Source organism: Meriones unguiculatus, chromosome 15, assembly GCF_030254825.1.
Source record: "Meriones unguiculatus strain TT.TT164.6M chromosome 15, Bangor_MerUng_6.1, whole genome shotgun sequence".
Taxonomy (NCBI): Eukaryota; Metazoa; Chordata; class Mammalia; order Rodentia; family Muridae; genus Meriones; species Meriones unguiculatus.
The window spans coordinates 6,158,061-6,170,228 of record NC_083362.1 but is presented as its reverse complement, the minus strand read 5'-3'; the positions used below and the strand labels follow the sequence as shown (position 1 = coordinate 6,170,228).

Genomic DNA, 12,168 nt, shown 5'->3' with positions numbered 1-12,168 from the left:
GGTCAGACCCCCAGTCTCTGGTGGGGTGCTGCCCTTATTTAGGGTGGGGCTTTCCACATCACGTTCTGGCAATGTTCTCACGGATACGCTAAGAGAGCCTACTCCTTAGAAGTCAGTCAAATTGACAGGGGATGATGAACTCCACAATCACAAACACAGGTCCTGCAATCTTCAATGCTAAACAAACAAACAAACCAATAAATCCAGGGCTGGCTGGAGAGACGGCTCAGTTGGTAAAGTGCTTGATGCCCAAGCCTGAAGATGTGAATTCGATCCCCAGCACCCATGGAGGAGTTGAACGATGCTTGCAATTCCTGCAGCTAGAGAGAGGGAGATGGCCAATCCTGGGCCTCACTGGCAAGTCTGCCTCGCTTACTCAGTGAGCCCCTGGTCCAGCAAGAGATCATGTCTCAAAACCCAAGATGGGACAGCTTGGGGGACGTGGCTAAGAGAGTAACGGCACTTCCTCTATGAGCGTGAGGGCCTGGTTTGAGCCCTCACACTGCAGAAGGCTGGACATGGGAGGGCGCAGGGGTGAGCAGAGTCTGAGAACTCGCCTGGCCTAGCCTAGCCTTCATAATGAGCTTCTGGCTCAGCCAGAGATCCTATCTCAAGCCAATAAAACGGAAGAGATAGAAAAGGATATCTGATGTCCTCCTCTGAGCTCTGCGACTGTGCACCCACCAACATGTTCATGTGTGTGTGTGTGTGCGCACACACACACACACACACAATCACACCCCTGGAAATCAAGCCGGCTCCCTCTGGATAGCCTTGTGCAAATTTCTCCCCCTTCCAATTCTCAGGAAGCCACCGGGCATGCCCTGCCCCCGGGAGCCATCCTGAGTGCTCCACTCAGGCTGGGAGACAGAGGGCAACCTGACCACACAGCCAGGACTCCGTGTGCGGACAGGGGGGAGCGGGTGGTACAGGCCCGAGGGCCAGTGGTGACTCAGGCTGGTTCTCAGGCTGGTTTCTGTCAGCCAGTCAGGGCCACGGGGCTGCGGCCTCCCTGCTGTGCCGCCTGAGACAGGCGGGGAGCTGCGGTCACCGAGTCTCCTGGGAGGGCCCTGCCAGGTGCTGCTTAAGCAGATGATAAATTAGAGACAGGGATTTATCGACCTGCCCTTGGCCTCGCACAGAGGGAACTGTCTGATTCTGTTGCCTGCTGGGGGAGGCAGGGCCAGATCCTGAACCCAGGGGGTCATAGCCTAGGAGCCGCTGGCATCGTGGCTGCCTACGAAGGAGGGAATGGAGGGTCATTGTCATTGCCACAGGGGTTGGCCTCTGTGTCTCCATGTAATTTGGTCAGGGCCTGGCTCCAGGCTGCGTGACTGGAGCTAAAGCAGCTCCGCCTTGTTCTCCTCGTGGAAGCTCTGGCCAGAGCGCCACCCAGGGAAGAGAGAACCCAGGATGCCCCACCCCCAGGCCCATATCGATGCTTTTCCTGGGGTGACGTGAACAGATGCCTTCGAATTAACACCAACAACACAGCAAGGAACTCACTCCACCCACTGGTGCCTTGTAAGCCAGTGAAGTTGCTGGGGTAGGACCCTGAGTGAGGGGTTTCCCCCGGAAGCTTGCATGAGGAGTTTCTTATTGGGTCCTGGAGTGGGGGTGCCAGGTAGAGCAGCCGGGGTGAAGGCGCACAGTGCATACACAACACACATTTCCACGCTTACTGTAGGCACACATGCCATATGAGCCACACAAAAACAGCCCACGAGACGCCCACGAGACACCCACAGGGCCCTCACGTGTGTGTGCTCCGCTGCCTGTCATCCAGGCTGGGTCTGCATGGCTTCCCGTTTCTCCACCCATGGCCTCAAGCATCCGTCATTTCCAGGTCACCTACTTCTGATTTGGGCTCCCCCCACCCCCAAGACCAGATCTCACATAGCTCAGGCTGGCCTCAAACTCACTAAGGTAGGTAAGGATAGCCTTGAATTTATGATCTTCCTCTGCTTCTACTCCCTGAGCCCCAGGGTCTCAGGTGTGTGCCCCACAGCTGGCTTTAGGCCTTTTTGCCCAGTACGTACACATTTGTTGGAGAGCAGATTCCCAATGTGTGTGTGTGTGTGTGTGAGTGTGTGTGTCTATGTGTGTGAGTGTGTGTGTGTGTGTGTGTGTGTCTGTAGGATAACTGTAAAAATAAAGACTTTCATCAGCAATGCAGGAAGACTAGAAGCCGCTGTGGAGGTGCACTGGGTTAGAAAATCAGTTTACGAATCTGCTTTTTCCGGGAAAGTTACCCGGAAGCCGCACACTGCAGTACTAACGCGGGTCAGCTCTGCTGATGGCCTTTGTTGGATAGATGTTTTTTAGCTCTTTAACCCCTGCTTTTTCAACCTCCAGGCTCCTGTCTCCCCACCCCTCCCCAGACACTTTAGCCCAGGATGGCCTTGAACTCACTATATAGCCAAAGATGACCTTGACCTGATCTTCCCACTCCCCTTTCTTGAGTGTTGGGATCCAAACCCAGGACCCTGTGCATTCTACACAAACAAGCACTGTACCAACTAAGGCACACACACAGCTGGAATTTGCACTTTTAAACAAACAGAACTTCCACTGCATCACGAAGCTATCCAACTCTGCCTGTCCCTTGCCTCACCTCAGAGAAAAAAAATCCCTGAACCCATTAGCAATTTTGCCCCCCCACCCCCGTCTACACTGATACCCATTGCCCCATGGCTGCTCATGCCAAGGGGGTTTGATCTTCCAGAATCACAGACTGCACAGGCTCTGGTGGAGGGCTCTGGCGCTGCCTCTGCAGTTCGCCTGTTCTGTAGGCTGTGCCGAAACTCCAGTCTCTTTCTAAAGCAAAACACTAATATCTATCAAGGAACGGGCCGAAGTTTTCTGTCGTAGGAAAATTTGTGTTCTGGGCCAGGTTTGGTCCTGTTTCCTGCTCTCTCGGATGCGGGCCCAGGATGGACCTGTTGGGTCTGGCAATCACGCGTGGGCGGACGAGGGACAAAGGTCTCCCCCCATCCTCAGCAGTGCTTACGGCTCTGTGCACTTGTCGACGGTGGCCAAGCCCGAGGGTGGGAAGCACCGTCTATTAAAGCTTTAGTGCAAAAAAGAAAAAAGATGCTGGGCATGGGCTGGAGAGGTGACTTAGCAGCTAAGGGCGCCAACCCCGTGGCCTGAGTTTCCACAGGAAAGCAGGCGGAGACACTGATTCTGCGGCGTCACTCCTGACCTTTACATGTGCATGGAGGCACACAGGCTCACATACTTGTGAGCACGCATGCATAGATACAACACACACACACACACATGTGTGTGCACGCACCCACGCACACACTTGCACATGTGTTTGTAATCCCAGCGATGAGGAGGTGGAGACAGGCAGGTTTCTAGCACGTGCTGGTCAGCCACCTTAGCCTTGTCAGCAAGGCCCAGGGCCCAGCAGGAGATCCTGCCCCAAGGGAACAAGCCCAAGGCTGCTCTCTGGCTTCCATACACATACATTCATGCACCCCCAAACATGTGTGCACGGGCGCACACACACACATAGACACATCATAGCCACACGCAGCATAAACCCTGCCTTAGTTAGGGTTTCTATTGCAGTGATGAATCGCCATGACCGAAAGCAGGCTGGGAGGACAAGGTGTATGTGGCTTACACTTCCACATCGTAGCCTGTCACCCGAGGAAGCCAGGACAGGAACTCAAACAGGGCAGGATCCTGGAGGCAGGAGCCGATCAGAGCCATGGAGGGTGCCGCTCGCTGCTTCCCACGGCTGGCTCAGCCGCTCTCTCACAGAACCAGGGCCGCCAGCCCAGGGATGGTGCCACCCACAAGGGCTGGGCCCTCCCTCATCCATCACTAAGAAAACGGCCCAAAGGCTCGCCTCCAGCCCCCTCTGACGGAGGCATCTTCTCCGGGGAGGCTCGCTCCTCTCAGAGACGTTAGCTTGTGTCAAGCTGACGTGAAATTGTCCAGCAGAGACAGGAAGGAACTCCGCTGCTGAGAGGCTGGGTGTGCTGGCGCACACCTATAATTCTAGAACTCGGAAGTCAGTGAGGCGGGAGGATTGCCACCAGTTTGAGACCAGCCTGATCAACACAAAAAGTTCCAGGCACCTTAGGGCTGGAAACAGAAACTGTCCAGTGTAGCATTGCATGCCTTTAACCCAGCACCCGGGAGGCAGGTGCAGGGTCCAGGCCAGCCTGGCCTGCAGAGGGGGTTCCAGGACAGCCAAGGCTCCACAGAGAGACTAGGTCTTGGAAAACCATAAAAAAAGTCGACGACCCCCCTTTTAAACAGCGTTGGGTCCGGGTGGTCTCAGCTGCCCAGTTGGTATTGCCTTGCAAGCATGAGGACCTGAATCCAGACCCCCAGAACCTAAGCCAAAAGCACAAGGGGAAGCTAGTGAAAAAATAGCAGAAGCAGGTGCTCGCTAGAGCCCAGAGCCCAGAGGCAGCTGCACCGGGCACGCTCACCCTGCCCTGCCCGCCAAGTCCGCCTGAAGCAAATGAATGCCTTCGCTGGCCACAGGCCGCATTTCATTTGCTGATGTAATTCAGGGCATAAGTAATGCCTGCCGACCAGAAGCTACCTGAAGGAGGCAGGGTGGACACAGAGCCCAGCCGGGGCTGCCTCCCCATGGGGACGTCCCTTCCCGGAGCCATTTTTGGGCCTTCCCTGGAGGTGTGGCATCCCAGCGGCGCTGGGCCGGTGTGGGCGGTAAGTTACAGTGGGAGGCGGACTCCAGCCACATCAAGGGCCAGGGGGGTTCCAGCAGGAGGCTGGTCCCCTGCTGCGTCCGCTGTGGTCCTCCTCCCGGGATGGCAGCCTTGGAGACCAGGCGGAGGCTCGTGGCTGGCTCTGTCCTTCTCACACCCTCCTCCGTTCTCCTGGGCAATGGGCCCTTAGACCCGCTCTTGCCAGATGTTACACACTTGGTGACTGTTTCTCTCCTTGCCTGGGAAGGGCCCCCAGGCCTCTGCCGCCTCCGCCACCGGTCGGGGACCAAGCGTACAGTCTGTGGGAGCCTTCCAATCACGTGAACTGTTGTTGCCTTGCTCCCTCACCTCTCCCTGGAGGACCAAGTTCCTCAGAAGCACGCCTTTGATGAGCCGCACGGGAGCGCGGACGTGATACAGACATTCCCATCGTGTCAGAAGTTGATTTTGAGGGCTGCGGTGCCCCCTGGCATTTATACATCATGGACAAACCGAATCAATAAATATTTTTGAAATGGAGTTTTTTTGTGTCACATTTGCAGTTTCAGGCCAGGCCGCACTGAGGGGGTCTCACCGCTCAGCTCCAAGGACGCTCCACCCTGCCGACGTGTGCCACCTAGTGGCTGTGAGGAAAGCCAGGCCAGTCCTCCAGGCGCCAGGCCTGACTTGGGGCCTTGGGTTCACAGGCTGCCTCCTCCGGTGATTTGCGGGTGACCCTCTGGTTTCAGGCGTCAGACACACCCATAGGAGGGCTGCCTTCACAGAAGCCCGAGGATGGGCTGTGGTGAGCACACAGGTCCCTAGCCTGGGAAGCCTGTATTTCCAGATGTCAGCATGTCTTTACGTTACGACGCTTGCGTGTGCACGTGTCATGGCGGCGTGTTAAAGCGGATTCTTTTCTTTTCCTGTGGGCCCTGGGATCGAGCTCCGTTCAGCAGGCGTAAGGGCCTTAAGCTGTTGAGCCATCTTTGCTTGCCCTGAATTCATCTTTAGTATTTTCTTTCTTTTTGTGTGTCTGTGCACCACCAAGGAGGCCAGAAGAGGGCAGGGAGTTCTCCGGATCTGAGGTTAGACACTTGCTTTGCCACTGTGCTGGGTGCTGGGAGCAGAGCCCTGGTCTTCTGTGAGATGCTCCCACCCAGCAGTCCGCCCCCCCCACCCCGCTCCCTTAACTGTCTATGTGGCTCTGGAGTGTATTTACACACCTGGGATTGTCACTCTCCCCGTCCTCCTGTGTGGGAGGCCAGGTGGTGAGCGTGGATGAGCTCTGGGACTGAAGACCCCCCTGGAGCAGCTAGGAGTCCACACTCATGGGACGTGGGTGCTCTAGTCCAAGGGCAAGGCTGGCTGGGGATGCTCAGAGTCTTGGTGCTGTTGAGGGCTCTTCCTGGAAGGAGGGCGATCGAGGAGGCTTCCCCGGGGCCGCCTTTGGCTCCGTTCTTTTGATGGTAGCAAGAACTGAACCCAGGGCCTCACACGTGCCACACATGAGCTCTCCCACAGAGGTATGTTCCAGCCTTTTCATCCTTTCCACGTGATTTTTAAAATTCTCTGTGTGTATGCCTGTGGGTATACGGGGGTCTGTTCAGGTGAGTGCAGGTGGCCCTGGAGCTCAGAAGAGGACACTGGGTCCTGGAGCTGGAGGCTCAGGTGGTTGTGAAGCACGCCGGGAACCGAACCCTGGTCCTCTGCCAGAGGAGCAAGTGCTTCTTAACCACCGAGCCACTCTGGCCTTGCCTTTGCCCCCGTGAGATGGGCTCATTAAGCTGCTCGGGCAGGTTTGAACTTTCAACATTCCTGCCTCCACCTCCCGAGCCCAGGTGTCCAGCTTGGGCTCGGCCTATTATTGGTTTGCTTTTTAAAATATTAAAATGATTGTGCGCGTGTGTGCAGACCATGGGACACACCACCGGAGGACAACTCGCAGGAGTCTCTTTATTGCCTTGTAGAATAAATTCAGGTCGCCAGGCCTCTGGCCACAGCATCTCCTTGCTGAGCCATCTCAATGGCCCTGGTTTGACTTTTGGAGACAGGGCCTTGAATATACTACATAGCCCATGTTGGCCTTCGTAGTTTTTTTTTTTTAATTATTCTGAGTGTATGGGTGTTTTGCTTGCATGTGTGCCTGTGCGCCATGCGTGCCCTGCCCTCCATGGCCAGTAGAGGGTCCTGAATCTTCTGGAAGTAGAGTTGTGAGCTACTATGTGGGTGCTGGGAACACTCTGGTCCTTAGCAAGAACAATAAGTGCTCGTAACTGCTGAGCCATCTCTCTTGTCCCTCTCCATCTAAAGAGATGTCATTTTAACTGTGTGTGTGGTGGCGTCTGTGAGTCCAGGTGAGCTTTTGGGCCTGGAGTTACAGGTGGCTGCAAGCCAACACGTGCTGGGAACTGAACTCATGTCCTCCGCAAGAGTAGCAAGCACTCTTAGCTGCCTGCTGGGTCATCTCTCTGGCCCAGCTTTGCCCATTTTTAAAAATTATTTTATGTGCACTGGTGTTTAGCCTACATGTATGTCTGTGTGAGGGTGTTAGCTCTTGGTGTTACACATCGTTGTGAGCTGCCATGTGGCTGCTGGGAATTGAACCCAGGTCCTCTGAAGAACTGCTAGTGCTCTTAACCATGGAGCCATCTCTCCAGCCCCGGCTTTGTCCATTTTTAAGACAGGGTCTTTTAAAAGTGTGTGTGTGTGTGTGTAATGCCTATGTGTGTGTATGTGTGCTACATCAGTGCCTGGTGCCAACAAAGGCCTCCACAGCCCCTGGATTTGCAGATAGTCCTGAGTCACCACGTGGGTGCTAGGAACTGAACCCAGGACCCCTGGAGGGGCAGACGGTGTTCTTAAGCCCCGAGCTACCTCCAGCCCCCCCTCGTGTCCCCACCCCGGATTCTATGGGTAGACCCCTCCGCTTTGTTCTGGAACTCGCTCATTAGACCAGGCTGGCCTCAAACTCAGAGATCCACCTGCCTCCGCCTCCCAAGTGCCGGGATTAAAGGTGTGCGCCACCGCCGCTTGGTAAAACAAGGTCTTAATGCATCCCAGACCATCGCCGAATTCCCTGTGTAGCTAAGGGTGCTCTCAAAGTTCTCATCCTCCTCACTCTACCTCCCTAGCGTTGGGTTACAGGCATGTGTGTACTATACCCAGCGACCCAGCTCTGATCTGGGGACTTGTAATCGCTGTGGCTTGGAGACAGACACTGTGACATTTGCACGCATGCACGCGCACACACACAGGGCCTGAAACAGCTCTACCTTTGAAGGAAATGTAAAAATGAGCATTTTCCAATTGCACCTTAGCACAAAATGAGGCCTAGGGAAGGGATCAGGACAGTCCCTTGAACAGAGCTTGAAAGAGGTTTTTTGAAATGAAGAGATTTTCCTTGTCGGATACCAGAGAAGAGGGGATCTTGCCTTCAAATCCAGAGCAGCCCTGCACTTTCTCTCCCTGTGCTCCTCAAGCTACACAATGCAAACAGTAGAAGACAGGTCAAGGATTACAGTCAGGGCAAAAACCTGAAGAGCAGAAAAACCCTTGTGCTCAGCAAGCAGCTAGCAGTGAGCTAGCCAGTGAGCTTTCTCCCCGACACACTTCCCACACAGGCCACCACAGGCCTGGCCCAGCCCTCCTCACGCCCGGGACCCCAGATGTTTGGAACAAGTGATCTGGCCATCCCTACCACAGAGGGCAGGCGTTATAAAGACTGAAGGTAGGGGACCGTAGGGCCATGCATGCACCTTTAAGCCAGCATCATGATACGGTAATGGAGGAGTTGGATTTGCTGGCTCGTGCCTGTAGTCCCAGAGCATGGAAGGAGGCAGAGGCAGGATGGTCTTAAGAGTCTGAGTGCAGCCTGGGCTAGATTGTAAGATCATTTCAAAAAACAAAACCAAAAAGAAGCAAGGACAACGGAGTTGAGCAAGGAACACATTTCTCGTCTCAGCTGAGCTGTGACTAAAATATTCTAGTCCTCTGCAAGCAGCCCACCTGCTGTGGAGTCTCATCTCCAAGTCCAACCATGAGAATGAAGTTACCAAGCCCGTCTTGGCAGGAGTTGCAGCCTGGAGGCTCCAGGGTCCACAGAGGGCAGCTGTGTGCCCTGTGGTCTCAGACCTGCGTGAGCAGCCCAGGCTCGATGCCCAGTGGGGGCATCTCCACACCAACCTCCCAGAACACTCCCTTCCTCCTTTGTACCACAGAACAAGGCAGGCAAGCTTGTTCTTCCACCTAGCTTTGTAGGCAGAGAGCAGAGCCGAACAGAAACCATGCACTTTAGCCCGTGACATGTTTTACTCTGAGTGTTTATTGGAGTCCACTGCTGGCCAGACCCAGTGCTGGGTGTTCACAGGCCATCCCCTCACACACCTCACAACAACCCTGTGAGGTAGGGTTCTTGTACAGTCCAACCTGAGGCCCCAGACCTGCTCCTAGCTCACACCGTTAGTGTAGGCAGGGCAAGGGACTCCACTCTTGCTTTCATTGTTTTAGAAAATACAAAAGCTTTGGTCCCAAACCACACTGAGCTTAAAAATTTTGGGGGTTTTCAAACTCCCGTTTCCCAGTTTCCCATCGTCTTTTAAGTTGTCATCCTTTGGTTTCTTTCTTTCTTTTTTGAGACAGTGTCTCAGTCTCTAAGTCAGGCTTGCCCAGAAGTATATAGTCTAGGCTGACCTCAAACTCCCAGCAATCCTCCTGCCTCACTCTCCTAACGGCTGGGATTACAGGTGTGCACACCTGTAACTTCTGATTCCAAATTTCTCTTAACTTTGGAGAAATACAAGTTTTGAAATGACCACTGGCGTGAGGCCTGGGGTCAGCCACCACTTGAGGGAGCCTCAATTGGCTCCACTATTTGAGTCCCAACAATGAGTGCCCACCCCACAGAGCCCGAGGCCTGCAAGTGGTGCAGATTGCTTCGCAGAGGGCAGCTTTCCTGACCTCTGTGGGACGCACAGGCACATCTGTCCCCAGAGAGGAAGGCTGGCTCACCAAATCTGTCCAGCCTGGCAAGACCACTGCCTGAAGGCAGAGCCTCGGACACTAGAAGCAGCCTTTTCAGACCAAATTTTCAAGTGAGGACACCCAGGCCAAAAAGGAGACATGAATTGCAACACGCTTTTGGAATTCTAACTTCCAAAAGAAACCTCAGCACATAAAGTGAGTCTCAAGTCACTACCACGCAAGTCACACTTAGACCCAGATATTCGCTCTCTGGTTCCAGGGAGCCACGGCTCCTAACCGGCCCTGTGTGCTCCCCCAGCCTGTTCCCGTCAGCGCTGTCTGGCTGTGCCAGGCCGCAGGCGGGCTGAGTCCCAGCGTCTCAGGGTTCAGGACAGTCACTGTGCAGTGTGGTTACTCCGATGCTCCAGGACACAGGTCCACCCCCTGTACCCCACCCACCCATCAGCCACCTTCGCAACAGAGCAGGGGACCTCAGCAGAAACCCTGCCCAAACCAGACAAAACTAGGCTGGACTGAAGGCAGCTACCTCAGTGCCTCCTGTCCAGACGCCTGACCGGGCTGGTGAACCTGGAGACCAGACATTATCCTCCTCCTTCCAGCTCCAAAGCTGTAGAATCAACAGCGCACACCCCAGGGCTCCACGCAAGGTGTCTTAGAATGCACGCTTGAGGGCCTCAACCTTCACTCCCTAGAGCTGAAACAGAAGCCGGCACAGTGGTGCCTGGAGTAGCTCTCAGGAAGTTGAGGCAGGAGGACTGCTCGAAGCTTGACATCAGCCTGGGCCGCAGTGTGACCCTGCCCTTCCCCCAGAGACACCCAACAGTCCAAAGCAAGCAGGAGGGCAGCACAGACATGCGATGTCACTCCTGTACTCTGTAAGACCGAAATAGAAAAAGGCACATCAGCCCGGGGGGAGGGGGCTCTCCACTTGCTGCTGCCGCCTCTGGGGGCGGGGGGAGGAGAGCCTGCAGCAGACAGCTCAGCTCCAGGTCAGCGGGGCCCACACCTGAGGCTGCAGCTCACCCTTTGTGCTTTTTTTGGGCATGGGAGTAAGCTACAGGCTCTCCTTTAAAAATAAAACCAAATAAAAACAAAACAACAACAAAAAAAAACAAGTCACAGTTCTCGGGTGGGGACAGTAGGAAACAGAGAGTTAATGTCACAGACGAAATCACCTTCCTTGGCTCCAGGCTGCCCTGCCATGCTGCTGAGCTCACCTGCCGGAAGAGAAGGCACACAGAGCAGAAACTGCCTCTCTCCCGCTCAATATCCCCAAGGAGAATAAGACCCAAAACAATAGTCCCCATGGAGGAAGTTAGTCCCAGAATGATCCAATCTGGAAAGTTTAATAAACTGGAGGGAAAATGGTCCAGGTGAGGCAGTAGGGCAAGAGGACTCCTGACAGAAGCCCTGTCCCTGCAGATCCAGTGCACGCAGAACTTTCTTCATGCATGCCCTGGCGTGAGACCTGACAGCTCTGGTTTGCTGTGGAGCGGCCACTCCACTTGCTCTCCTATGCTGGCTTGGCACATCACACATGCAAAGCAAGGAGACTCCACAGACTTTACCAAATGGTTAATTTTGGCAAGAAAAAAATAATTAAAAAAATTAAAGGGTAAGAGAAAATAAAAAGCTAAAATTCATAAGCAGGGTTAAAGTCACTGAAGTGAAAACAGTGTATTTTCTCAACAGTATGGACAGACTAGAACTACAATCTCTTTGCTTTAAAGTCTCTGCCATCCTCGCCCTTAATTCAGGTCAAAGTTCATAGCAGCAATGCACAAATCCTCTGCCAGGCCAGTGTTGCCTGCTCCTGGGCTGGAGTTCACAGGTCAGGATCAGTCAGTCCGGAGGATCATGGGAGGATGCTCACTGTCTTCATCCAGGCGCAGGGCGCTGGCTTCCCCCTCGAGGCATGCACCACCCACGGCACCCAGGTCATCTGTGTAGGCTGCAAAGAGAAGAGTGACAGCCTCAGGGAGCTGGGACCCATTACTGATCTTGTGGCCCCAACGAGAGACTGTGTCCAGGAGACGGCACGACTATGAGCTATGGCCACACCAAGACCTTCCCAACCTGGTCAGAGAGCCAGGCCTCTACAGCCTCAGGCAGAGGCAGATGAGGTCACCCATTTCTCAGCACGCAGCAGCACAACACAAGCCTGAACAGTGAACAGTGGTAACTGAACGCACAGGCAGCACTCTGCCGTGTGACCAAGGAGACTTTAAGGGGCTTCGGCTGGAGAATGGTGGAATGGATGCTCCTTGGCATGAGAGCTAGCGCAAGCTCTCTTGCAAGCAAACCGCTTGAGTTTGGGGAAAGTCGGCCACATGGATCGAGAGTGGCCTTAGCTGTCAGCACTGGCAGCCTCTGTCCATGATGCCTGGAGGACACGCCACTTACAGAGGTGGCAGGTGTGTGGGCTCACACAGCCAGTCACTCGCCACAATGACTGCTTTCCCCTTTCCCCAGCCCTGAAGGAGTCCCGCTCCATGGAAGCTGTCGCTCA

The 12,168-nt window shown here is 54.6% G+C and overlaps 1 protein-coding gene across 2 annotated transcripts in view; it reads right to left on the bottom strand.

Annotated features, from left to right (window-relative positions):
- Window positions 1-8,980: 8,980 nt before the first annotated feature.
- Window positions 8,981-12,168, bottom strand: part of Wipi2 (WD repeat domain, phosphoinositide interacting 2) — a 33,874-nt gene continuing 30,686 nt past the window's right edge. For both annotated transcript variants that reach the window (XM_021627472.2, XM_021627473.2), the window contains one exon: window positions 8,981-11,610. In XM_021627472.2, the coding sequence (XP_021483147.1) occupies window positions 11,498-11,610 (113 nt within the window). In that variant the 3' untranslated portion in view covers window positions 8,981-11,497. The remainder of the gene's footprint in view (window positions 11,611-12,168) is intronic.